Consider the following 27,837-nt stretch of genomic DNA (forward strand, 5'->3'; position numbering starts at 1 on the left):
ACTATTTTTCTTCTCTTGTAGGGGTGAGGAACCTCTGAAAGTGTTCTGTAAGTTTTATTTTGTTCTTGTATTTTTATATTTACATTTCGTGGAAGTTAACACCAATAGGCAATGGAATATTGAGCCACATGTAACTATCATTTTGTATCAGTTATCTCATGGCCTAATCTTGTTTCAGTTATATGCCATGATATTCCCCCCACAGCTCCTGCTGCTACTTCCCCTTCTTTTGCAACTGTAGTCTTATAAATTTAAAGAACAGATACACCCACAATAGCCCAGCAAGGAAAATGTTTTCTTTACTTTTCTCAACTCATTCAGCCTATAAATAGCAGAGTAGGAATTTAAACCAGGGCGCCCCTGGGTGGCTCAGTAGGTTAAGCAGCTCCCTTCAGCCCAGTTCATGATCCCAGAATCCTGGGATGGAGCACTGTGTCAGGCTCCCTGCTCAGGAGGAAGTTTGCTTGTCCCTTCCCCCTTCCCACTCTACCTTGCTCACAGGCACTCTCTTCTCAAACATAAATAATAAATCTTAAAAAAAAAAAAAAAAAGAATTTAAACAAGGTCTATTAAGCTCTTTCTATATAAAAGTCAGTTGTTTTTCCCTCACTTTAGGTCAGATTATAACCAAGAAACAGCAAATGGTTTTAGCAAATTATTTACTCTATCTAGTTTACTAGATTATTTATTTAGCAATAAATTGCCAGCAGATATTCTGGCAGCAAATTGTTTTACTAGATTACTAATTCCAGTACTAGAAGTTTTTTGTTTTTTTTTTTTTTTATTTGACAGATGGAGATCACAAGTAGGCAGAGAAGAAGGCTGAGTAGAGAGCCTGATGCAGGGCTCGATCCCAAGACCCTGGGATCATGACCTGAGCTGAAGGCAGAGGCTTTCACCCACTGAGCCACCCAGGTGCCCCTACTAGAAGTATTTTTAACACTATTTAGAAGTAGTGAATTATTTTGTATATACTTCAACTGTAGTTTCACTTTTTTCTATAAGAAATTTTTCCTCTAAGAAGTTTACCTGAGTCTTTGGTGTCTGGAGTTTTTATTGAGGTCCTATTATCTTTACATGGTAGCTAACCTTTAGTCTCTAGCTCTTCTGGAGGTCCTACTATGTCTTTTAGTCTCCATTTCTTCTGGAGATGGGAACTGGTACTGTGTATCCCAAAGCCCCCATCATAAATCATATTGTTATACTATTCTAAAGCCCCCAAACAGATATATTCTTGTCAAATAGGACATCCAAGAGACCTCAGGTTCCCCTCCTCATAGCCAAGGATAAAGTCCAGACTTCTCTTTGGATAAGATTAATTCTTTACTATACAAGGAAGATGAGTACTTACTGCTCTAGGATTGTCACTGCCTTTATTTCACTGGGGGTGTGAAATATGTGTTTTATGCAAAGAGAACAATTTTTGTTTAAACTCACATCTCTAAAGTCCTTATTTTTTGCTTTATTGTATCTCTTTTCTCTTAGATTGAAAGTCTAGGACTCTTAGACTGAAACTCTTGCTCATTTAATAGGTGAAAATTCTGTCTTTTTCAGATTTGTATTTCTTTGATTACTGAAGAGGTTTATTTTCCTCATTGGTTAACTATTTGGATTACTTTCTCATGCACTGTTGTGGGTTTTTGTGATTTTCTTACTAATTTATAGGAATTTTTTTTTTTTAAAGCTGTTTACCCTTAATCTCTGTTGTAACAGTGTCCCACTTACCAGTTTGGGGGAGAAAGTCAGATCCCATCTTTTGATACTTGGATTAAATGATGAAACAGATAATGGAAAGGCAGCACTGGGAGTAGAATGGGTTTCCTCAGCTTTCTTGTTCCCTTAGAACAGTGTCTAAACAGCCCAGCGGCTACAGAGCAAAGGCCACTTTGAGTATTTCACTCAGGCATGTTTTCTTGGCTACCATAGGTAAGTTCTTCAGTGTACATTTCTCTAGGTTTAAAGTTTTCAGAGAATCCCCATGCACAGATGATCCACAGCATGAAAGAATTTCCAGTCTTGCCACATACAAGGAACTATGTTATCTGTGTTCCCAAGGGAATCTTACTCTCCCATAACCTAGGATCACATCAGTTCTTGGAGGGCAACTTATTTTTCATTTGAAAACCTTACCATGTCAAATTTGGAAGTGTTCTGCCATCCCACCCCCTTACTTACTTTTAGAATTTTTTTTATATTGCATTCAAGAAAATGAAAAGAGATAGAATTGGTGGGGGAAACAAGTATTGGAACTTATACAGGAACAGTAAAATGGCAAGTCATGGAATGTATTCACTACATGTGTTTAGTAGTACATGTTCATATTTTTTAGTAGTAGTTCATGTTCTTTCCTTGTTGGACTTCTTTCCTTCTTGACCCAGCCATAGATTTGAACTCTGGTTGTTTTTGCTATATGACTTGGAGAGATTATTGAAGTATTTTAGAACCATAGTTTTATCACTTGATTTAGAGATAATAGCCTTTCTCACAGTAGAAATTGTGAAGATATGTAGATGGTATGGCTTTTATTTCATGTTAATAATCAGTGGTTATTGTTAAGTCAACAATATCAATATCTTTAAAGAATAAAACATAGAAAAATGCAAGCATATATTTTAGAATTACTTTTAATTACAAATAATTGCATTTTTAGAGCTACTGTTTTGAAAGTAGATATCACAGAGTTTGTGTATAGATTACCCAGATGTACTCTTCATGAGACTCGGCAGTTTTATCACACTGTTTGTTTTATTATCCAAAACTAAACACACACACACACACACACACACACACTCACACACACACCACCTAGGGCATACTAGATTCTCAGGTGAAATTTTATTGAATGAATGTTGTAAACTGAGATGTGTTCAAACTCTTGTATCTCATATGTACTAACCTTCTACCTTTAGACAAGTTGAGTGATCTCTGAATCTTTTCCCTAAACTCCAAAAAGAAATTAATAATATGGTTATCTTACATGTTATGAAAAATAAGGGAACTATTGCATATAATATTACTGAGCATAATCACCAATATATAATGAATTACTCAGTAAGGGTCACTGATGATTATTTTATGTTGTATACTTGGGACAGGTGAAATAAATGAGTGTTTTGTGGCTGTGGAAACCATAGCCTGTGTTGTTTTATTTGTTTTTGTTTTGTTTTTATTTTGTTTCGCTATTCCCTTTCATTTTTTACTTTATGTTTCTGGTTTTGTTTTTCAATTTCAGTGTACTTAACATAGAGTATTCTGTTAGTTTTAAGTGTTACTCAACAATTCAGCACTTTACTCAGTGCTTATCATGGTAAGTGTACTCTTTAATCCCCTTCACCTGTTTCACCCATCTCCTCCTATACCTCCCCTCTTGTAACCATTGGTTTTTTTCTTTGTAATTAGGAGTCTGTTTCTTGGTTTGTCTCTTTCTTCATTCACTTGTTTTGTTTCTTAAATTCCACACATGAGGGAGATCATACTTATTTGTCTTTCTCTGATTTATTTCTCTTAGCTTTATACTCTCTAGATCTATCCATGTTGTTGCAAATGGTAACATTTCATTCTTTTTTATGGCTGAGTAATTTTGTGTGTGTGTGTGTGTGTGTGTGTGTGTGTGTGTGTATACCTGTGTATACACCTCACATCTTTATCCCTTCATCTGTCAATGGACACTTATATTGCTTCCATATCTTGGCTATTGTAACTAATGCTGCAGTAAACACAGGGTTGCATTTATCTTTTTGAATTATCATATTTTCATATTTTGTAAGTGCCCAATAGTGGAATTACTGGATCATATGGTAATTTTTATTTTTAATTTTTTGAGGAACCTCCATGCTGTTTTCCACAGTGGCTTCGCTAGTTTGCATTCCCACCAACTGTGCATAGGGATTCCTTTTTCTCAGCATCTTTGCCAACACTTACTGTTTCTTGTGTTCTTTATGTATTTGGATAGTAATCATTTATCAGAAGTATCATTTTCAAATATCTTCACCTATCCCATAGGTTGTCTTTTACTTTTGTTGATTTCTTTCTTCACTGTGCAGAAGCTTCTTACTTTGAATAGTTTATTTTTGCTTTTGTTTGCCTTGTCTCAGGAGACATACCTAGGAAAAAAGTTGCTATAGCAGATATCAAAGAAATTACTGCCTGTGCTCTTTTCTAGGATTTTTACAGTTTGGTGTTTCACATTTATGTCTTAATCCATTTGAGTTTGTTTTTTGTGTATGGTGTAGGAAAGTGGTCCAAGTTCATTCTTTTCTGTGTAGCTGTCCAATTTTCCCAGCAGCATTTGTTGAAAAGACTTTTTCCCATTGCATATTCTTGCCTCTTTTGTTGAAGATTAATTGGTCATATAATCATGGGCTTATTTATGAGCTCTCTGTTCTGTTGATCTGTGTGTCTAGCTTTATGCCAGTACCATACTATTTTGATTACTACAGCTTTGTAGTATATCTTGAAATCTCGGATTGTGATGCCTCCATTTTGTTCTTTTTCAAGATTACTTGAAGTTCAGGGTCTCTTGTGATTCCATACAAATTTTAGGATTACCATTAAGCTTTATTTATTTAGTCAAATAAATAAAGAGTACCCAGGCCAGTGAGACCCATGGGACAATGATTCATTTCACTAGTTAGATTTTTCTCTTATGCTGTTCTAGCATAGGTCCTGGGTGGTAGATGACAATTAATGAGGGCATAGAGAGTTAAGATTCAGAGGGATGCTTCTGGTTAAAGTTGCCAATGCGATGGCTTCACACAATGGATAATGGATGAGAATGTGGGATGTTACATCAGGGTAGGTCCAGAGGTGCTTCTCTAAATGATACTGCCATAATGTCATTCGGGAACTTTTAGAAATGAGCTAAATTAAAAAAAAGAAAAAGAAAGAAATGATCTAAATGACAGGCAATATCAAGTGTGCCTGTATAGTGTGCCTATATGATGCCTACATAGTAGAGTCAAACTAACCTAGGTTCTAGAGCCACAGCAATAAAAAGTGTCCTTGGGATTGTTTTACATTATTCATGAATTATACATATAGACTAATTTTCAAATAAGCTTTTTTCGTGTAGCTGTTTTCGTAAGCATTGTTAATTATTGAGCTGTTTCTTAGGGTGAACGCCAGCTAAAGAGATTAGTGTTTGTTTAAAGGCACATAGTAGCTGCTGCATTTATCAATTTCCCTCATTTACTGTAAGTATTATGGAACAGGGAAATGGCACTGAGTCCATCTTTATAATGATTTCTGAAGCTTCTGATGGATTATTGTATTGAGAACAGTATTGTACCTAGATCATGAAAAGAAAAAGATGGATGAAGTTTTAGATTGAAGGAAATCAAATAGATGTTAAATTTAAAATATTATCAAATATTATCCTGAATTGGATCCTAAATCTGAATATTATCAATGAATTGGGTCCTAGATCGAGGGAGAAAAACTGTCAAGAGTATTATTGGGGCAGTAATTTGAGTACAGATGGTGGATTAGGTGATAATATGGATCTAGGTTAAATTTGATGAGTCGATAAATGTACTTTGGTCATGTATGAGAAAAATTCTTTCTGTTACTCACATTCTGAAGTGTTTATGGATAATGAGACATTCTGTCTGCAGATTACTCACAGATAGTTCAGAAAAAAATGTATCCTGTGTGTACAGTGTATATGTATATAGAGAGAGAAAAAGAAAGGAGCAGGCATGGAGCACAGTGTACATAGTTGGTAACACTAGGTAAAACGTGCCAGGGAGGGTTTTTTTGTTTTGTTTTTGTTTGGTTGTTTGTTTGTTTTACTATTTCTGAGCTTTTTTCTAAGTGTGAAGTTACCCCAAAATAGAAAGGGTAAATAATATTTAAGAGGAAAGAAAAGTAAAACTTAGAATACAGTTGTGATTACTCTAAGGGTTTTATATTTAGGCTCACAAATGTTGTATCTTCTTGTATTGCTTTACCCCCCTTACAGAACAGTCTTAGTCTCATTTGTGTGACCTATTTAAATGTAATCTACGTAGAGGCCTTCTTTGCTCCCCCAAATCTAAAATAGGTTTTTAGGTCCTTGCCACCCCATTCCTCTTACATTGCATTTATTGTAACTTATACCATGTTTGTTTTCTTTTTGTTTAATTTCTTTTTCTACTTCAGGGCTGTGATCTCCATAAGGACAAAGATCATGTCTGTTTTGTTCACAAAATATAGTCCTGACACACAAGCCCAATAAGTGTTCTATTTGAATGAATGAATTAATTAATGAATCATCTCTGCTACCAATATTCCTTCTTTTTTAGTCACCATACTTATAGCTACCTAATCCTTTAGAAAACAAAAGAACTCCTTTAACTTGTAAGATAAAATATACTTTTGAATTTGAGTGTGGTGTTGAGGTCCTACCCAAATACTGGAGAGTTGGCAGAGGAAAAAGCCCAAGAAGGGGTGCTAGGGTTGTTTATTGAATTTTTTTTTTTTTAAGATTTTATTTATTTATTTGACAGACAGACAGAGAGAGAGAGAGATCACAAGTAAGCAGAGAGGCCAGCAGAGAGAGAAGGGGAAGCAGGCTCCCTGTTGAGCAGAGAGCACGATGAAAGCCTTGATCCCAGGACCCTGAGATCGTTACTTAAGCAGAAGGCAGAGGCTGAACCCACTGAGCCACCCAGGCGCCCTGTTGAATTCTTATTCCCTGCAGAGCATGAGGCTAATATTTTTTTTTCTTTTTTTTTTTTTTTCATACTTTTTCTCCCTTACTTCTCATAATACCCCTGCAATGTGGGGTACTATATTATCTTTTGCTGAATAAGAAATGTTTTAGTTCACATTTTCTGGGCATAGGTTGGCTGGGTCATCTGCCTCAAGGTCTCTCAGAAGATTGCAGTGAAGGTGTTTGCTGGAGCTGAGGTCTTGTCTGAGGCTCAACCAAGGAGTGATCTGCTTCCAAGCTCAGCAGTGGTTAACAGTTCTGTGCAGCTTGTCTGATTGAGACTCTCAGCTTCTTGCTGAGGCTAACTTCAATTTTTTGACTCATTGGGCCTCTCCATGGTAGCTTATTACTTCATCAGAGCTGGCAAGGGAAGGAGTCAGCTAGCATGATGGATGTTATAATCTTGAGTAGCAATCATGTGACATTTCATTAACCTTACCATATTTCATTGGTTAGAAAAAGATCATGGGCCCTGCCCATACCCAGTAGGGGTAGGGATTTCATTGGAGTAAGGATACCCAGAGGTAGTAGGGCTGTTTTGCAGGCTGCCTGCTACAGGTACCATTTTTATTCATTTTACAAAACAAGAAATCAAGACAATTAAGTAAGTTGCCCAAGATAATGTACAAGAAATGGGGCCAGGATTAAACCCTGCCTCAGGGTTTAATGCTGCTAGGCTAAAGCTGCCAGGCTCTTTTTTACCACTATATCTTAAGAACTGGGGACTCCTGGGTGGCTCAGTTCGTTAAGTGGCTGCCTTCGGCTCAGGTCATGATCCCAGTGTCCTGGGATCGAGTCCCACATCGGGCTCCTTGGTCTCTAGGGAGCCTGCTTCTCCCTCTGCCTGTGCTTGCTCACTCTCTCGCTCTCTCTCTCTGACAAATAAATAAAATCTTAAAAAAAATTTTTTTTAAAAAAAAGAACTAAGAAATGGCTGTAGAATTTGGCAGCTTTGGAGAGTTTTTTAGAGACTTTTATGTCTCTTAGTGGAGTGGTATGGATAAAAGTTATAATACTCTTATGGTTTCAGTGAATGTGCAGGTAGGAGGAGAGATTGAGTAGAAATTATTTTCACAAGGGAGTTTTTAAATAAATAATCATACGTTGTCATATACTGAATTATTTCTCTTTATGATAATCCAGAAATTTTTCTTTTCCAGTTCACTGAGTTTAACCAGTAATGCCATTCAGTTGCCAATATCAAGCAAAGCAAACATAAGCCAGTTTTAATCTGCTTTTTAAGAAAAGTGGTAGTCCTTTTCACAGTGCCTGACAGTAAGTACAGTTCTAAATTCATGAGTTTTTCATCTAATGCATTTTTTAAAAAACTGGTGTTGGAAACATTGATTTTAAGATGTTATTTATTTTTTTCCTTCTTTCCTGATAATTTTATTCTGAAACTCATTGGAAAGAGCATAAGGAAAGATATATTCTAATATCTGTTAATTTATTGTCTTTCATCACTTTCATTAATTTGGGGGATTTTTACCTCTGATTGTAAAAAATAAAGTGCTAGATTTTAAACCTGTCCCTTGTAGGTGGGGAAGTTTATGTTATTTCATTTTTTTTTTTTTTTTAAGATTTATTTACTTGAGAGAAAGAGAGAGGATGCACATGGAAGAATGGAGAAGGGCAGAGGGAGTGAGGGAAAAAGAGAATCTCAAGCAGACTCCCTGATGGTGGGGCCCATCACAGGGCTTGACCTTACCACCTTTATATCATGACACCAGCCCAAACCACGAGTCAGATGCTCAAGTGACTGAACCACCCAGGTTCCCTGAAGAAGTTTATTTTATATGAGATTTTGGCTTGGACAGCTAGTTAATAGCAGTTGTTTCAAATATCCTGATTTCTAGACCTGTGCACTTTCTACTGCTCAAGGAGATGATATAACTGTTAGGGTCACAGTTTCTTATGGAGCATTTCTAACTCAGAGTGGAGGTGGAATTTAGATTAAGAGACAGCTGATAGAAGGAATTGGAATTAACTCGTTTTCCCTAACTAGCAAGTAGTGGCTACTCTTATTTACTATCAGTAAGTCTAACCTCAAGACAATTTTTTATTGTTAAAAGGAAGCAGTCAGGGAAGAACTTTTTGAGTTAGGAAGATCTTTGATCAAATTTTTAATTTTAATTCTTAATGTAGAAGGGTACATGAGGACAATGTGAAGTGTACACATAATTTTTGTTCTGATTGCTGGCCTCTTCCTTAAAACAAATATTTTTAATTAGAATATTTATGCTTTTCACTAATTTCATTACTGTTTATTTTTAAGCAGCAAATTTACCAAATTGTCCAGTTAGCCATCTTAGACACCAAAAACTATTTTTTAGTTATTTCTGTAGCACATAAATAACATGTTTTATGTGAGGGTATCTGTGTTTGTAGTTATGTTTATGTAACTGACCATTTTTCTTGTCTGTTTTTTTAATAACCGGATTAGAGTGTGAGGTATAAGCTCACAGAATCCAGAGAAATCATCATGAAGTTATATGTATTTCTGGTTAACACTGGAACTACCCTGACATTTGACACTGAACTTACAGTGCAAACGTAAGTTGTATTTCGTTCAATCTCATCAATTCTGTATTTTGTGTAGGCAAAAAGTTACAAAGTAATCGATTTGCAGAAAACTCTTCCTTTTTTAAATAAGAAAATAAGAGTAGTAATATCTTGGGGGGTGGGTATTACAGAGGGCACGGATTGCATGGAGTGCTGGGTGTGGTGCCAAAATAATGAATACTGTTAAGCTACAAATAAATAAAAAATAAATTAAAAAAAAAAGAGTAGTAATATCTTAAATCTTCTAGCATATTACTTACATAGTTGTTTTCTTTCACTAAAACACCGAAGTTCATAAAGTTGTGCTTTGTCTGTTTTTGTGAATATATTATTCACAATGAACAAACTTACCTGCAAACAAACTTATTTCAAATTAAAACTGTCAAATAGAAGAAGTTTTCATACCTGATTGCCCTTCTAAGTTTCCCAGGACATTGCTAAGGAAATTATTGCTAACTATATAAAGTAACATGTGTCAGTCCTAGATGCTTTGGTGATTTGTTTTTATTCCCTTACATGAATAAAGTCAGTAATAGTTGTTTTGTTTGTTGATTCAAGAAGACAATCAGCTTAATATTTTTAACTAAGTTTGTAGGACTCATACTACCTAATAATTCTCCAGCTTTGTAGGAGATTCAAATATTTGACTGATGAATGTTGTTATATTTTGAAATGTGGGGAGAAGTGTCAGGGAGGGAGGATATATTTTTAGGGCAAACAGCAAGAAAGGGAATAGTAACAACTATTCCTGTATACTTGTATTTTGGTAGTGGATCTGAGAGCAAAGACTTAATGCAATACAGAGTAAACAAATCTGACACTGGAAATATTATAAATAATTTGTGGAATTATAATCTTAGTTTTAAAAATGGAATTTGAAATTATATTCTTTTTTAAAAATTCTGCTTTTTATAAAATATAATTTTACCTGTGAAGGAATGATTTTCTGAAAGGTAAGGAAAGGAAGCAATTTTATGTTTTATACTTAATGTAGTTTGTGTAATGTGATGTGAGGATTTTAACAGACATCTGTGTTCTGAAGACTTTAACAGACCTGATGCTAATTCGAGCATATTCTTTTGCTATGTTTTTTATATAAAGATCACGGAAATAAATATGTCTACTTCCTGCATTTTATAGATTCACTTTTAGTTGTGCCACATGGGTGATTTATTCACCTAAGGTCAGCCAGATGATTGTGGAATCTGATTCCAGAAACAAATTTGTATTTTATGCTGTTGTTTTGGGGAAAATTTTTTAGAGTGAAATTAATATCTATCGAATATTTTTACATAGTGCTACTTTGATGGTAAAAAGTTTGTCATTGGAAAGTATGTATAAATAATTTTTTGCCCTACCTCCACCCCTTTTAAAGTGTGGCAGATCTCAAGCATGCCATTCATAGCAAATACAAGATTGCTATTCAGCATCAGGTGCTGGTGGTCAATGGAGGAGAATGCATGGCTGCAGATCGAAGAGTGTGCACCTACAGTGCTGGGACGGTATGTGTCCATGAATGCTTTCGTACAAACGTGCTCGTTTCACATCACGTAGGGAATTGGGAACTCAACGTTCAAAAGTAAGGTTTATCGGCTTCATATATTGAGGGCAGTGTGCATGTTCAGTATAACATTTTACTTTAGTTTCTTTTGCTTTTTTACTTCTGTAGGACACAAATCCAATTTTTCTTTTCAACAAAGAAATGATTTTATGTGATCGTCCACCTGCTATTCCAAAAACTACTTTTTCAACAGAAAATGACATGGAAATAAAAGTTGAAGAGTCTCTTATGATGCCTGCAGTTTTTCACACTGTTGCTTCAAGAACACAACTTGCAGTGGTAAGATAAAAATAATTGTTTTTTGAGATTATTATACTTATTTACATCTAGTACAATTTAAAATTAAAAATTGGTTACTTAACAAAATTATATCTTTTTCATATACTTGGTAATATTTTCATGAAGTATTAGCCTGTTTTAGGCATCAGTGAACGTTATAACAAATTGATAGTTCCTAAAAGCATTCAAATCTAAATTAAGCACAGAGAACTAACGGATGGTTGCCAGAGGGATGGAAGTGGAGGGATAGTTGAAGAAGAGTGGGAGATATAGGCTTCCAGTTATGGAATGAATAAATGGGAATTAAAGGTACAGCATAAAGAATATAGTCAGTGATACTGTAATAATACTGTATGCTGACAGATGGTAGCTACACTTGTTGTGTGTATAGCCTAGGTATAGAGTTGTTGTATCACAGTGTTGTACACCTGGAGCTAGCATTGTGTGTTAACTATACTCAAATAAATAAGTAGCTAGCAAGGTGGTCTGAATTACAGGGGAAGCATAAAAAAAAGATAAAAATAAAGTTTTGGGGGAATATTTTGCTGGCTAATATGTCTGGTTTTTAAATTTTCAGACTCATACATTGTTAGTCATTCTGCATTTGCAAGGAGTTATAAGATCTAAGAGTGGAAAAGCAGTTTTAAACATGATTTGTTCAACTTCTTTCCTAAATGATGGTATGCAGTTATTGACTTCTGAATATTGCTATAAACAATAAAGTTACCTGTGTTGGAGTAGACAGAAATAAAAGACTTAACTAACTCTTAAAAATGTGATTGTTTTTTCCATACCCATATTTAAGTCCTTGAGGAGAACAAATTATCTTTCCACCATACAAAAAATTTAAATGGTAGTGTTGATACTTGACAAAGTGGATGTTAAAGCATTAAACAGAACAAAGTGAAATTTATAATAAAAGATTTAATTTGTGAGAAAGAGAAGTCAGATCTGTATTTTTCTATCAACACAGGCTAAATGATAATAATTGCAGAACTTAATAAAACATAATGTTGAACACCAGTATTCATAGCAGAATTATTTCCAGTAGTCAAATGATAGAAACAACCCAAATGTCCATCAGTGGATGACTAGATAGATTCAACAGAATGTGGTATATACATACATACAATGGGATATTATTTAACCTTGTCAAATTTAACCATATCAGAAGAAAGTTCTGATATGAACTACAATATGGATGAAACTTGAGGACAAATAAGCTAAGTGAAATAAGCCAAATGTAAAAGGACAGATATTGTGCAATCTCAGTTATATAAAGTACCTATAGGAGTCAGATTCATAGAGACAGAAAATAGAAGAAGAGTTACCCAAGGCTGAGGGGTGAGGGGAAGGTCGAGTTAATTATCTATTAGGTACAGTTTCACTTTGGGATGATGAAAAATTTCTGAAGAAGGTTAGTGGTTATGGTTACCCGGCAATGTGAAAAACTTAGTGCTTCTGAACCATACACTTAAAATGGGTTAAGACAGTAAGTTTCATGTGTATTTATCATAATTTTAAAATGGGGGATTTTTAAAAAATGAGAGATTTTAATATGTCTCTTAAAATCAGAAAGCTCTTACGGGCCAGTGTTTAATATTTTGGATCCTGAAAATGGAGAATAACTCATTTTTTCTTACAGATAAAACCAAAATAAGAGTATCAAAAGAGTAATATATTAATAGCAAAAGGTATATTAAAGGAATGCAAGGGTCCTTCAGTATTTGGAAATTTAATGGTAATTAATTGCCTCAATCGGTAATACTATACTTTATAGGACAAAACATGGAGTCATATTAATATTATCCAGAAGGGCGTATGTTAAAATTTAGCAGATATTCCTCATAGTAAAATAGCTCTAGAAGGAAACAAAATAAATAAAATGTAGAATTGACCAAATATGAAAGCTAATCAGCTTTTAAATCAACAAACTATTAGAGCCATTTTTACATAAATCAGAATCAGTCTATTCAGTATTCTTTTGGAACTTCTGAAGAAATACACTAAAATAAGAAAATGAAAATGAAGTAAGTGGCAAAATTAATGGAAAAGAAGTGAAAAACATCCATTTTAGGCGATCTATGGTTGTATATTTGGAATATCAGAGGATTTAATAAAAATCTATCAGAAAGACTTTTGGTAAGGTGGCTGGGTATGTGATAAATGCAGAAACATTCACATTTCTCAGTACTGGGCCCTGCTTTGGAATGCAAATGGAAATGTATTACAATCTAAGTAGCAACAAAAATTATAAAATTCTGTTAAAGAATATAAATTATAGGGGTACCTAGGTGTCTCAGTCAGTTAAGCATCTGCCTTTGGTTCAGGTCACGATCCCAGAGTCCTGGGATCAAGCCACACACCAGGCTCTCTGCTAAGCTGCTTCCCCTCTTCCTCTTCCATCCCCTTGCTTGTGCTCTCTCGCTTTCTAGCAAATAGATAAATAAAATCTTAAAAAAAAGAAAAATACAAGTTATAGGCTAATGGAAAGACATATTTTTAAACTCTGAAAAACAGTATGGAGGTTCCTCAAAAAGTTAAAAATAGAGCTACCGTACAACCCAGCAATTGCACTACTAGGTATTCAAAGGATATAAACATAGTGATTCAAAGGAGCACATGTACCGTGCTGTTTATAGCAACATTATCAGCAATAGTCACATTATGGAAAGTGCCCAAGTGTCCATCAACAGATGAATGGATAAAAATGTGGTGTGTATATACAATGGAATATTACCCGGCTCTCAATCTTGAAGAACAAAATCTTGCCACTTGCAATGACATGGATGGAATTAGAGGGTATTATGCTAAGTGAAATAAGTCAGTCAGAGAAAGACAGTTATTATATGATTTCACTCGAGAGTGGAATTTAAGAAACAAAACAGGAATGTAGAGGAAGGGAGGGAAAAATAAAACAAGGGGTAATCAGAGGGGGAGACAAACCATAAGAAACTCTTAACTCTGGGAAATAAACTGAGAATTACTTACTGGAGGGGAAAAGGATGAGGGAAAGGATAATTGGGTGATTGGCATTAAGGAGGGCATTTGAAGTAATGTGCACTGGATGTTAGATGCAACTGGTGGATCACTAAATTCTATCTCTGAAATAAAAGAAGACTCTTTTTTCAAAGATTTTATTTAAGAGAGAAAGAAAGAGGCAGAGGTAGAGGGAGAAGGAGGGTGTACGCTGCTAGGGATCCTGATGCAGGACTTATCCCAGGATCCCAGAATCATGACCTGAGCTGAAGGCAGATGCTCAAACAACTGAGCCACCCAGGCACCCTAAAAAAAAGACATTCTTAATATCATTCTTAGTATTCATAGTCATAATCTTAATATTATTCATTAGCCTAACGAATTGCATTTAAAGTTGCCATGGAAAGCACTGGTGTAGGGAGGGGAAAAAAAGCATTTTTTGCTTTGGAGAGTGAGGAGGAACTTTGATTTTTTTGTTTTGTTTTGTTTGTTTTAGATAAAATGTTTATGGGGAAGGATCAGTGTTCAGGAATAGTTACCAAAGTAAAGAGAAAGAAGAATGAGAGGTGGAGGGAACAATACATCTTCCTCAGATTTTAGAATGTACTCAAAAGCTGTGGTAACCAAAACAGTGAATATGTCAGATAGTGCATATTATAAGAAATTTGAATTAGAATTAGAGGCTCTATAATAGGAATTAGAGGCTCTATAATAATGGCAGGAGTATGGTCTTCGAGAGTCAAATTGTCAGAGTTTAAATTTGGTCACCTCAATTGTGGTGTGACCTTGGATTCAGATACCTTCATTAGTGAAATAATAGATTTTTGTTTAGTGAGATATATACATATTAGAAAATGTACAGATCATTGCACATTCACTTGTGCAAATTCAATCATTGTGCAAATTTCACAAAGTGAAATCTTAAAATATAATATCACCCCAGAAGCCCTACTTCATGCTTTCTCGCAGTCAGTACCCATCTTTTCTCTTCTGTAAAATAAACCAATATCCTGAATTTAAAACCATAAATTACTTTGCCTCTTTTAGAACTTTAAATCGATGGAATCATTGTTTTCTTTTGTGTCTCCCCTCTTTTATTTAACATTATGTTCCTGAGATTCTTCATGTAATTGCATGAATTGATGGTTTGTATGCATTGCTACATAGTATTCCATTGTGTGAATATGCTACAGTTCATTTAATTGTTGAAAACATTACCTTCTTTTGGTGTGTTTCTTTGTTTTCAGGAAATGTATGAAGTTGCCAAGAAACTTTGCTCTTTCTGTGAAGGTCTGGTCCATGATGAACATCTTCAGCACCAAGGCTGGGCTGCAATTATGGCCAATCTGGAGGACTGTTCAAATTCTTACCAAAAACTACTTTTCAAGTTTGAAAGTATTTATTCAAATTATCTGCAATCCATAGAAGACATCAAGTTAAAACTTACTCAGTATGTTTGCCATTAAAATGGGTAATAAGATGTTTGTTTGAAATACCTTTGCAATTTATCAGTTGTTTCAGTAATTGTGATTTCATTTCTAATAACTGTTTATTATAATTGTTCGTTTTTTGAGACATTTATGATGACTTTTATGGACTTTAAAATTGTGCTCAATTTTATTCACCTCCTATTTTATGGATCTCCCACGTTTCTTTTACTTACCTTGTTTTCTTTATGTAAAGCGCTCAAAATACTTTTGAATGATTTACATACCTGAGTGTGTTTGTCTCCTTGCCCTGCTACCAATTTTACATTAAAGTAAAGGCAAAATATAAACATAACACATCTAGCAGAAATGGAAAAGTTTTCAAACATTCAGCAATCAAGGAAATTTTTATTTTCCTTTTTAAATATTGCCATGATGTAGGCTTGCTAAGATGGAAAGAAACCATTTAGATGGTTTTCTGGTTCTTTTCATATAAGCACATTTGATAGCCAGTGGTTGTTTTTGAAAAAGGCTATACTGAATGTAAAAATACAGCAATAATTCAGCATGAATATAGCTCTTTGTTGTCTGTGTGTATGCTTTCAATTTTTACATTCATTTTTTAGTTTCTACATTTTTTGTTACTTTGAATTGAATTGGAGGGAAGTAACATCTTTTTCAATTAAAATGAATATCATTAATTGAAATTTTTCTGTTTTGTGGTATGAATTAGAAGATTTTAGCCTTGCAAATGGGACTGATCTTGGGAAGGAAGGGAGTGATTACTTAAGACTAGAAAGAGTTTATACAACAGTCTATTCAAGTAACTGTTGTTTGAGAGTTCTTTTAGATATGTTAATTCCTCATAGAATCCTGAGCCATTTCACAAATGTTCTACAGAAATCAAATCATAGATAGTTCATCTTTCGCATGCCTTTTGACAACATAGATCTACCTGTCTATAGGGTGAAATGAATATGAGAGTTATGTTAATCTTTATTGGGATTATTAATTTTATCCTGTGCTTTCAACTTGTTTGGCTTTAAGTTATACTTTAAGGAACTGCTGTGGGTAAATCTTTTTTTTTTTTTTAATTTGTATTTTTTATAGCTTAAGGTTTGATGAAAACCATGTGTCCACTTGTTTAGTGTAAGCTGGCTCCCTTTACTTGAGAGTGGTATTTTAATGTATTAATGATACCCTTCTCTGTCTAACTTTTTTTTTTAAAAGAACACAGACTATATATGCATAATGTAATAAAGAGGTTGTAGTTTTTGTGTGTATAGTAATTAAATGCTATTTCTCTGGCTAGAGCAGTCTCATAATTTTACTGACAGCTCTTTTGTATTTTAAGTTTAGGAACTGCGGTTTCAGTAATGGCCAAGATTCCACTGTTGGAGTGCCTAACCAGACATAGTTACAGGGAATGTTTGGGAAGACTGGATTCTTTACCTGAACATGAAGGCTCAGAAAAGGCTGAAATGAAAACCTCCACTGAACTGGTGCTCTCTCCTGATATGCCTAGAACAACTAACCAATCCTTGTTAACCTCATTTCACAAGTCAGTGGAACATATAGCCCCAGATACCACAGATGCTGAAAATGGAAAAGAAATTAGGGAATCTTGTCAAAGTACTGTCCAGCAGGATGAAACTTCAGTAGATGCTAAAGACGGTGATCTGCCTTTTTTTAATGTTTCTTTGTTAGACTGGATAAATGTTCAAGATAGACCTAATGATGTGGAATCGTTGGTCAGGAAATGCTTTGATTCCATGAGCAGAGTAAGTCATGTTAATTTGGTATTTCTTGGGTCATTTCAGCTACGCAAAATTATGTTATTTGTACTGAATGTTTTATATAATGGGAGAATGACAACACATTATTAACAGTAGAAATATTGAGCCTTGATGTGAGACTTTATAACCAAGGTTGCAACCTTGGACGAATCAAACCTTTTCACTTGTAACCTAATTTATGAATTGTTAGTAAATTTGTGAAAACTGTTAGAGGTCATATACATAAAATTTCTACTGCAATACAGAACATTTGAAGTGTCCGCTCAAGTGGTACAGATTTTGGTGGTAGCACTTTGAAATATATTTCTCTCTGACCTTGTAATATTACTTAGATGTTTTACTATCTCCTATCCTTTAATTTGTTCCTACAGTTAGGTTCTTTTATCTTCTAGGTAAAACTTGAGCAGTCTTAATGTTTTCATTCTTGTGCTATAGGCATGGAGCACTCATTGAATATAAGTAAATAGGTAAATGGTAATATTTGGCCACTTCTAGCCTGCCACATTTTTAAGTTAATAATGGATCACATGCTCACATTTATAAATGCTATAGAACTTTGAAGGTCTTTTGGAAAATATTAAAGATAAAATTTTGTTTTTTACAGTTAAAAAATTATTTTTGGCAAGAAAGATTTATATTCAGTGAAATATTCAGGTTCTTTAGTGGTTAGGTCACAGAATAACCACCACCCAAAAGGAGATTCTGAACACTTTTGTCTCCCTGAAAATCCCGTGTGCATCTTTCTAATCTAATCAATTGCTGACTTTTAAAAGAAGTTTTAAATATCGTATCTGCCTGAGATACTTTAAAATTCAAAATTTCAACATTGTATTCTTGGTTGTATTTTGTAATTATAGTGAGCTCATATTTTGGATTAAATTTTTCTCCAAATATACTTCTAAAAACTTTTAGACCTGGGAAATAAATATCTCTTAAAATATGATCCATGGGTGCCTGGGTGGCTCAGTCAGTTATACAGAAATAACAAAATAGTATTTTGAAGGCTGCAGGTGTCTAAAGATAATTGGCATGATTGTTAGCCTTTTTTAAAGGGGTACTCAATTACAAAAAAAGACTTGTTCTTTGAATATTGAGAAAGGTAGTGCATTTTCTGGAATGCCTAGAAAATAGCACATATCTTTCCAAATGGAAAACTTAAATAAATTCTAGGTTTCTTATTCTTTAAATTTCCACTTCCTTGATGACATCCTTTAAAGCAGGAATTTCTTTTTGGCCACTTATTGTCATCAAAGAAAGCTTCAATTAAGACATTTGCCAAGGCATGAAAGTATGTAATATATTATGCAAAGATTACTGCCTAAAAGGGATGAAAACTTGTGTTCCTGTTTAAAATGTTGACATTTTAGTAGCCTAAAAATTCTAATACGTGATGGTAATTAGGGTGATTGAAGTGTATATATGTGTATTTTATATATATATATATATATATATATATATATATATGTATGTATGTATATATATTCTGCGTGAGTCAGAATAGGGTTATAGACTATGAGGAAAATCCCCTTTTAAACGGACTTGAAATTGGTTTTGCATTTACGTGTTTAAATGAATTCCAGCACAGTCATATAATTTTTATTCGCTTTACATGATAAGAGAAAGGAAATAGTGATCCTTTTCTGACTTAATGAAAATTTATAAGAATTTATATTTATAGAAATAATCTACAGAAGTTAGCCATAGTATTATTGCTAGGGTGTCACATTTTTGACCTAAGTTAATATTTACTCTCATAGTACATACCAAGAGTATCTGAAGTCTTTGTGATAGATTACATGGCTATTATATTCTGAAGGCAAAATATAAATTTTTATTTGGTTATAGTTACTTGTTATAAAATAAGTGTAGCATAATGTAAAATACTATCTATAATACAGCATTCTTTTCAGTTGTGGATGCCCATTAGATTAAAAAATTTTGTTTAAAAGCAGTGAAAACACATTTTGAAGAACTTGTTTCAATATTTGTTTATATATTTCTGCCTGTATTTTACAGTGTGGAATGATCTATTAGTGGGATATACTGAATGATAAATATCACTTGTCAAATTTCTTTATTAGATTAATATTTTCCTCCTCTTGGTAGATTTATGTATTATTCTTAATACCATTAATGGCATTTCTAAAGATAGATTAAAGGGAGTATGGGACTTCTCTCTCACTAGAGATGCCTTCCTTTTTCTCTCACATTTATTACATAGTTAACCCATAACAACTAACCTACTTGATTATCTGATAGTAGAAAGTGCTCTTTGCCAATGAATTTTAAAAGGTGCTAAGGTTTGATGTTCTTACAAAAGCAAATCCTGTTTAAAGTCATCATTTTCACATACTAATCCCAGTTTCAGTAGTATTTGTAACATGCATTTTCAACTGCCTAAATCAAATATCTTTTTCAAGAAACTAGTTAAAACATAGGCATTATGGAACTTCCCTAAGATTGGGCATCCTAAGGGCTCAAATCCTGGCACTGCCATCCATTTATTACTCATCTCATCCATACGTCAGTTGAATCCTCTGTTTTATAATACTTGGATGGATTAATAGATGGCATTTTCATGACCTATTTAGTTTTCCCCCTCGTATACCAGGTAAAATTTAGAATTGTTGCTGGATTTTTGTGTACTCAAATATTTTTTTAGGTTACGGTGTGTTTGTATTAGAATGAATCTTGGATATTTTAGTTCAGGTTATACTATAAAAGGCAAACATTTGTATATCTGATGATTAATAATTGGAAATATGCATATTCAGCTCATTTCTAAGCTGTTCAGATTAGTATCAGCATAATGTATTGAATCTTGTAGTTATTTCATTCAGGATTTTTGTGTGTAACTGAAATAGTGTTTGGTCTGTGCAGTGGGTGTGGATTTAGAGGTGGGATGGGAAGAATGGAGAGGGTAAGACAATTTCTAGTTTCTTATCTTTTAAGACAATAATAATATTAATCTTTCCAGATATCAGTGGAAAAGCCCAAGAGTAAAATATGAATGTAGCACTGTGTTCAGTTACTGAAAATTTCCTAAATAATTAATAGAATTCTGTGGTTTAAAATACATATTTTTAAAGATGTCTCCAGAGGCACACCTGAGTGACTCGACTCGGTCAGTTGAGCATCTACCTTCAGCTCAGGTCATGATCCCAAGGTTATGGGATCAAGTCCCACATCAGGATCCTTGCTCAGCAGGGAACTTACTTTTCCCTCTGCCTGCCACTCCCCCTGCTTGTGCATGTGAGCTGTCTCTCTGACAAAGAAATAAAATCTTTAAAAAAGAATTTCTCCAGAGACTCTGTGGACAAATGAAATAAAATATTAAGTAGAATAAGATTTTAGGAAGTCAGGTTATGTACCTGCTACTTAAGTGATTTACAAAATACTCTTCCATATTGCCAGTATAGTTGTATTATACTTTCAATGAATTATGAAATACAGAACTATCATAATCAGGAGCCCTGGTTTGGGGTTTTTTTCTTTAAATTACTACTGTGAAAAGTCCATGCATAGTTGTAATTTTGCACAAGCTAAAAATTCAAATCTATTTTAATCCTCTTTTTTAGCCCTTTATCACCTTAATGATTTATAGCTAAACTTTGGTTTGTATAATACTTTGGATCAGAAATGTGTGCAGATTGGACTTAGTTACAGTGAAATTAAGAAAAGTGAGAAAATGTTAACGTATGTAAGGTTTTCATTAATATTAGGCAAATGCTGCCTATATATAAGCAGTGGCTTTGTTAACTTTTTTGTAGCGTTGCAAATGCAGCCTCTTAATAATTACACTGGATTATTGATAATAACAATAAAATAGTTCGGTTTTAATTGCCTTTGTATGTTCTCTCTGTGCCGAACACTACACTGAATATTTTATGGTCTTTCAATTTCAGTGATCAGAGAAAGCATGAAGGAGGCAGTATTCAACTAGGACCCTTATGTAGAAACAGGGATGGGCTTGCAAACAGCTAGGCAGGATCATCAGTATGAAGAAAGATCAGAGCTAGAGAAACAAAGAGCTTTTCTGGATGTAATGGGTAATTCAGTTTGAGAAGAGGATAGGCCTTAGAAAGATTTAATGGTATCCAATTACTGAAGCCTTTACTATATGCTGTGTTTTTTGGATGTCATTGTGGGCAGAAGGAAGCCATTTAGGGATTTCAACAGAAGACAACTATAATGAGATAATAATAATAGAAGATAACTGGTTGGTATTCACATAGAGATATAAGTAGGTGGTCAGAAACACAAGCTGAAAATCTATGAGAAGGATTAGTGATTACAGAAGGCTTGGGAGCTCCATAGAAATTATGCTTAATGCTGAAATCATATAAAATAGTAAAGATGGGCTAATAAGCACAGAGTCCTTCTGGATTATCTGTATTTATGGATTAGATAGGAAAAGGAGCCAGAGAATGGTACTGTAGAGAAACTAGTGAAGTAATGCCCCAGACTTCCAGAGTTTGTGAAAGATTATCTTCAGTGTTTAAGAGCCTCAAAGAAAGGAGGTCATTGGTCCTCTTTGACAATCTTTTTTAATGGAGACTATCTGTAAAAACACTACCAGTGTATTCTTTCAAGGGAAGGGGAACAGTGTTGAGAGAAATTTGTTAGGTTCCATGAATTCCAGAAAATTCGTAGATTTAAAGCCAGGGAACAGGAGAGATTGAAGAGGAAAAAAGTTGGGTTGATAAAGCAAATTCCTTTACAAGATAGAGACTGATAATAAAGATACCTCCAGGTACCTCCTGGCACTATATCCCTAATTATGTATTCTAATATAATCAGTAATTTTTTATTGCTCTCAATTTTGTGAAAGTATAAGTAGGATTCCCCATGCTTTTACTTTTCTGTATTTTTAATTTTTTTTCCTCTGAAACTGTGTATCAAAATGGTGAGAAATATATTGTAAATTGTTTGCTGAAAACTTCATTCATATGTTCTGTTGTCATTTAGCTTGATCCAAGGATTATTCGGCCATTTATAGCAGAGTGCCGTCAAACTATTGCCAAACTTGATAATCAGAATATGAAAGCCATTAAAGGACTTGAAGACCGGCTCTATGCCCTGGACCAGATGATTGCTAGCTGCAGCCGACTGGTGAATGAACAGAAGGAACTCGCTCAGGTACCCTATCAGTCTTCTCTCAGGAAAACCAGTTCATAGTTTCTCTATCCTAGTAGTTTATGTGTAGTATCAGTTTGTCATACACCATTATTTTTTACCACATCCTTGATTATTGTTAATGAATAGTATTGTTTGCATGAAATAAGGAAGAAGACACATTCTTTTTTTTTTTTTAATTTTTTATTTTTTTATAAACATGTATTTTTTTTCCCCAGAGGTACAGGTCTGTGAATCGCCAGGTTTACACATTCTTAATGTTCAGGTTTGATAACGTGAGCTGGGGCCACTTTAAGTAGTAACAGAAAGATAAACCATGAAAATGCTGTCAGCAGCTGGGGAAAAAACATGTGGAAAGAACATTATAAAGCAGTCATTGTACTAAACATTTGAGTACTTCCTGCTCCCCCCTCAGAAAACTAAAAAAGAACACATGAGATTTGTAAAAGATAAGAGGAAAATGTGAAATCTTACAGATTACTAATACTTAGGTTTTTAGATCTAATTTAATGTAGTGTTCTAAGAACTCTGTCAGAGATTTTATAACCAAAACATAGTGATGGAATTGCAAAGAGTGGAAACTGTAGGCATTTTCTGCCATGCTTATGATTTTGCCCTCCATCCACTCTGGCAAAACACCAAAAGGGTTGACTTGCATAATCTTGATTCTAATATATACTTTTCTAGTTTAATGTTCTTCTGTATCTTCAGTATTTTTCCTCCAATTGTGTTCTTAACATTAAAACATACAAATGGGTGTAAATGTTTTATTTTACCTGCATGGCATTATACAGTGTGTGGTAGGTAGATAAAACATGTATATCCTTGCTTTAATTCTTCTAAAATAAATTTCAAAATACTTACTGTATTTTTATGGTTTCCTAAGTGAATTCATCCGTCATTCCGACTCTTTTTTTCTCCTGATTTTGGATCTGGCCACCTTATTGTGAACTGAACCCCTTTATCTTGTGCTTTTGCACTGACTTGGAATCCCCTAGTACCAATGCAGAGTAGAAGGTGATAGCAGATGTCATTGTTTAATTTTTGATCCATAGAAAGTGGTATTTCACAACTAGAATGTTTCTAATAGTTTTTTCTCTTTGTGTTAATAGAAACCCTTTATCAGATTAAGAAAGTTATAGTCTGCTTCTAATCTTGAACCATTCTTGGATTCTTGAAATAAACTCAACATGGTCATAATATATTGTCTTTTTCATGTATTTCTGAATTAAGTGTAACATTTTGGCAAACTGAATTATATTGTGTATTCATTCGGCATATATTTGTCAAGTTGGGCATTGTCTTTATGATGGCCTCAAAGTAAGTTGAGAAATTTTTTGATTAGAATATTTAGTCCAGGGGTACCTGGATGGCTTAATATGGGTTAAGCCTCTGCCTTCACCTCAGGTCATGATCTCAGGGTCTTGGGATTGAGCTCTGCATTGGGCTGTCTGCTTGGCGGGGAGCCTGCTTCCCCCACCCCCCGCCTTCATCTCTGCCGACTTATGATCTCTCTCTGTCAAATAAATAAAATCTTGAAAAAAAGAGTATTCAGTCCATTTATTTAATATAATTACTATTTGTTTTTAAGTCTTATTTCTAATTTTTCTTCCAGTTATATCTCTTTCTGCTTTTGCCCTTTGGATTATTTTTATCATTTAAAAATAAAATTTAAAAATTTGGGGGATGGTGGCTCAGTCAGTTAAGCATCTAACTCTTGAATTCACCTCAGGTCCATGATCTCAGGGGTATGAGATTGAGCCCCGTGTCGGGCTCCATGCTGGACATGGAGCCTGATTAAAATGTCTCCTACTTTGCCCCATAACCGCTGGTCATTTGCTCTCTCTTAAAATGATACATATATACATATATATGTATCATTTTAAAACTTATCATTAAAAAAGTATTTTATCTTCCATATTAGCTTTTTTAAAGTAATACATGCATCCTTGTAAGTTCGATAGGCATTTAGAATATCCTAAAGAATCCTTTAGTGGAAAATTTAGTCTTTGTCGTTTGAAAATTTCTTTAAATCACCTTTATTTCTGAAGGATGTTTTCTCTGGATATAGAATCTAGGTTTTCCATGATTTACTTCTAGGTTTTTAACAGTTTTACTAAAATATGACAAAATGTGGTTTTCTTTGTATTTCTCCTTGCGTTGCACTTGTAGTACTACTGGAAGCTGTGGTATAATGGCATATGTTTTGGGATAACTGCCAGTGTCTCTTCAAATTTTGCCTTTGCCTTGCTCTTTCCCTTCTCATTCATTGATTCCATTTACACATGTATTAGACCTTTCATCTCATTCTCTTCATTTACCCTTATAGCCTGCATTTCCCATCGTCATATCCATCTGTGCTTTATTCCAGGTATTTCTTTCGACCCAGATTAATTTTTTCTAGCTGTGAATAGCTGTTATTAAACCCATTTATTGATATGTAATTTTTGTTTATTTTTTTAGCCTTACAATTTCAGTTTGGTTCTTTTGTTTATATAGTTTCAAATTATCTATCAAAATACTCAGACTCATCCATCATCTCTTTGATTACATTAACCATATAGTAATTTAAAAGTCTATCTGTTAACTCCATTACTTGTGCCTGTGTGTCTGTGGATATAGGATTGTTTCTTATAGTTTAAATAGTTTAAATTCATGTGGTTTTGCCTTTTCACCTGCCTAATTATTTTTGATAAGAAAAACCCAGAGGATGCCTGGATGGTTCAGTTGGTTAAGCATCTGCCTTCAGCTCAGGTGGGGATCTGGCTTCTTGCTCAACAGGGAACCTGCTTCTCCCTCTGCCTGCTCCTCCCCCTGTTTATGCTCTCTCCCTCTCTATCTCTGACAAATCTAAATAAATAAATAAATAAATAAATAAATAAATAAATAAATAAAAACAGGAAATATGAAGCTTAAGATAACACTTCTGGAGAGAATTTGTTTGCATGTGATAGGGGCTATCACAGTCTTACATTATCTTAATGTAACATCAAGGATTTAGTTTATGGGAAGTTGATCTTACAGTCCTTGTGGTGGTGGCCAGTCTACTTTTGTAGACTCTTACTCCATAGGATATAGCTTTTTGGGGTACTAATACAAAGTGTTTTCCATCTTCACTTCCTTTGGCTGGCCCTGATCTCCAGTTTTTTATTTCATAGCTCCTTGAGAATGTCAGAAGGATTGCTTTTTTTTAATTCTTAGCTTTGGGCTCCTCTTCAGGAATCAGCACATGTCTCTAGGGCAAAGAATTCCTAGTTGCTTAACTGGCTTTTCCTAGGTTTCCTCCTTCTAGATCCTGGTTCTTCTCTTTTACTGCTTTCTTAGGTCTTTCGTAACTAATGCCATAGGAAGCTTAGTCTACATTATCATTAAATTATAGTTTACCATCACTTGAGACAGCTTTGAATTTCTGATTGTTTTGTTGTTTCTCCAAGGTCATTCTTTTTTAGCCCTCAATAGAATGAATCAAACATAATTTATTTAACCAGACTTCTTTGATGGTCATTTAGGTTGCTTCTAGTTTTTCTTGTTACAAACATTGTTTTAATATCCCAGTACATCTCTGTCATTATGTGCATGTTGGGACAATCTTCAGTAATTGAATTGCTAGATTCTGGTGTGTTTGTGCATTTTTAAATATTAATTAGTAATGTTATACCCTCCATAAAGGAAAAATCAGTCAACACTCCCAGTAATTAAGAGAAGAGCAGTTTTCCTTATATCAGTATTTACCATCTATTTCCTCTGAATTTTCATTTGCCAATTTTTTTTATCCTAATGTTTCTGTAAAAATTTATTTTATATGTAATCTGGATAATCCTTTGTCTATTGTAAATAATACAGATACCGTCTCTTTGTTGATAGTGTTGTGAAGATTGTTAAACAGAAATTTTAAATTTTGATGCAGTCAGATATATTATTAGTCATTTTTTCGTCTTTAATTTAATAAACTCTTCATTCCTTTAAAATCTCCAGATTTCTTTATTCCTCTTTCTCTGATTGAATAAACCAGGACTTCCTGTTTTCTTATCTAGATAATCTGTTTTCTCCTTTCTTTACTCTCAAATCTCTGGGGGTTGTTGTGAGGGTGTGGGGGGAATATGTGTATAGTAGCTCTACTACAATCAGGCAGCTAAAAGGAAGGGTGTTGCATTTGGTTATATTAAAAAAAAAACCTAATGCTGATGTTATCCTCATCTGCATTGGATTCAGCAAATGGAGTTGTGTAATACAAGAATAGGTCATTTTCCTGGAAGTGTATTTGCTTAATAAAGGACCTAATAGTATTTCTTTATTTTCTTTAAAAAATAGAGAAAGCATTTCTTGATCCTTTTTTGTTTGCTCCTGTATTTTTGTTTTTCAGGGCTGAACCCTCCCAGGGTTTCTTGAACCCAAAGTGAAAAAAATTTAGTAGATATGTCCTATACTGTTCCTGGGAAAATTTGAAAACTACTCTTTGGCATCCTGTGATCAAAGAAGTACCTTGTCTAACTATCTTCTTTCCCCCTAATTTATTCCCAGCTTTTGCTAATGTTTTAAGTTAACTTTTATAGAATTTAACTTTTAAGACATAATACTCTTACTTTTACAAAAACAGATTTTTGGGGGGTTTAGGCCTAGGTGTTTCAGTTGGTTAAGCGTCTGCCTTTGGCTGAGGTTATGATCTCAGAGTCCTGGGATTGAGCCACACATCACGCTTCCCATTCAGGAGGTAGTCTACTTTCTCCCTCTTCCTCTGCCCCTCCCCCAGCTCCTTCTCTCTTGCTCTCTTTCTCTCAAATAAAAATGTTTATGTTTTTCTTGGATATTGATACCTCAAATAGTATAGTGTATAATCCTTTTTGACATTGAGAGGCAATTAAATTTCATTTAATTATTCCTCAGTGAATATTTTTAGTGTTCCTACATATGCTTCAATATAAGTACATTATATATTCAGAATAAAACTGAATATGTAAAATATTAATATGTAAAATAGATGGAAATCAAGGCCCAGCAATCATAGATGTCAGCTGGGCTTGCCTGAGTAAATAGCTTTGAGAGAAATTGGCTATAATAAGATAATTCTAAATGTGCTTATGAGGGATGAGGGATAACTTATTGAAGTTAGGTATACATGGCTGTTGGAGCAACTTTTCACTCCTATATGTTTATGTGTTTGACTGACAAGGGATGTATAGAGGCAAGGGTTTTAACTGAGACATCACTTTCACAGACAAATTTTCTCTGATTTTGCAGTCTTGATCAGATCAGATATATTTTTTCTTAGCAGGTTGTACTTAGGCTATGTCATAATTACATTTAAGTGATTATGTGGGTTGTTTTTTTTTTTAAATGAAATTTTTTCTTTAAGAATACAAGCTCCAGGGCACCTGTCTGGCTCAGTTGGAAGAGCCCATGACTCTT

General features: G+C 34.2%; 1 protein-coding gene across 7 annotated transcripts in view; it reads left to right on the forward strand.

Annotated features, from left to right (window-relative positions):
* The window catches only part of RB1CC1 (RB1 inducible coiled-coil 1), a 101,424-nt gene that overhangs the window by 14,580 nt on the left and 59,007 nt on the right, over window positions 1-27,837 (forward strand). For 4 of the 7 annotated variants that reach the window (XM_082720093.1, XM_082720095.1, XM_082720097.1 and 1 more), the window contains exons 2-8: window positions 7,852-7,966; window positions 9,135-9,244; window positions 10,629-10,755; window positions 10,923-11,093; window positions 15,320-15,522; window positions 16,854-17,280; window positions 22,264-22,434. In XM_082720093.1, coding sequence (XP_082576219.1) covers window positions 9,174-9,244; window positions 10,629-10,755; window positions 10,923-11,093; window positions 15,320-15,522; window positions 16,854-17,280; window positions 22,264-22,434 — 1,170 coding nt within the window. In that variant the 5' untranslated portion in view covers window positions 7,852-7,966; window positions 9,135-9,173. The remainder of the gene's footprint in view (window positions 1-7,851; window positions 7,967-9,134; window positions 9,245-10,628; window positions 10,756-10,922; window positions 11,094-15,319; window positions 15,523-16,853; window positions 17,281-22,263; window positions 22,435-27,837) is intronic. The other 3 variants (XM_082720094.1, XM_082720096.1, XM_082720098.1) reach the window with 1 other exon arrangement.

The sequence above is a fragment of the Mustela nivalis genome (genome assembly GCF_964662115.1).
Source record: "Mustela nivalis genome assembly, chromosome: 2".
Lineage (NCBI taxonomy): Eukaryota > Metazoa > Chordata > Mammalia > Carnivora > Mustelidae > Mustela > Mustela nivalis.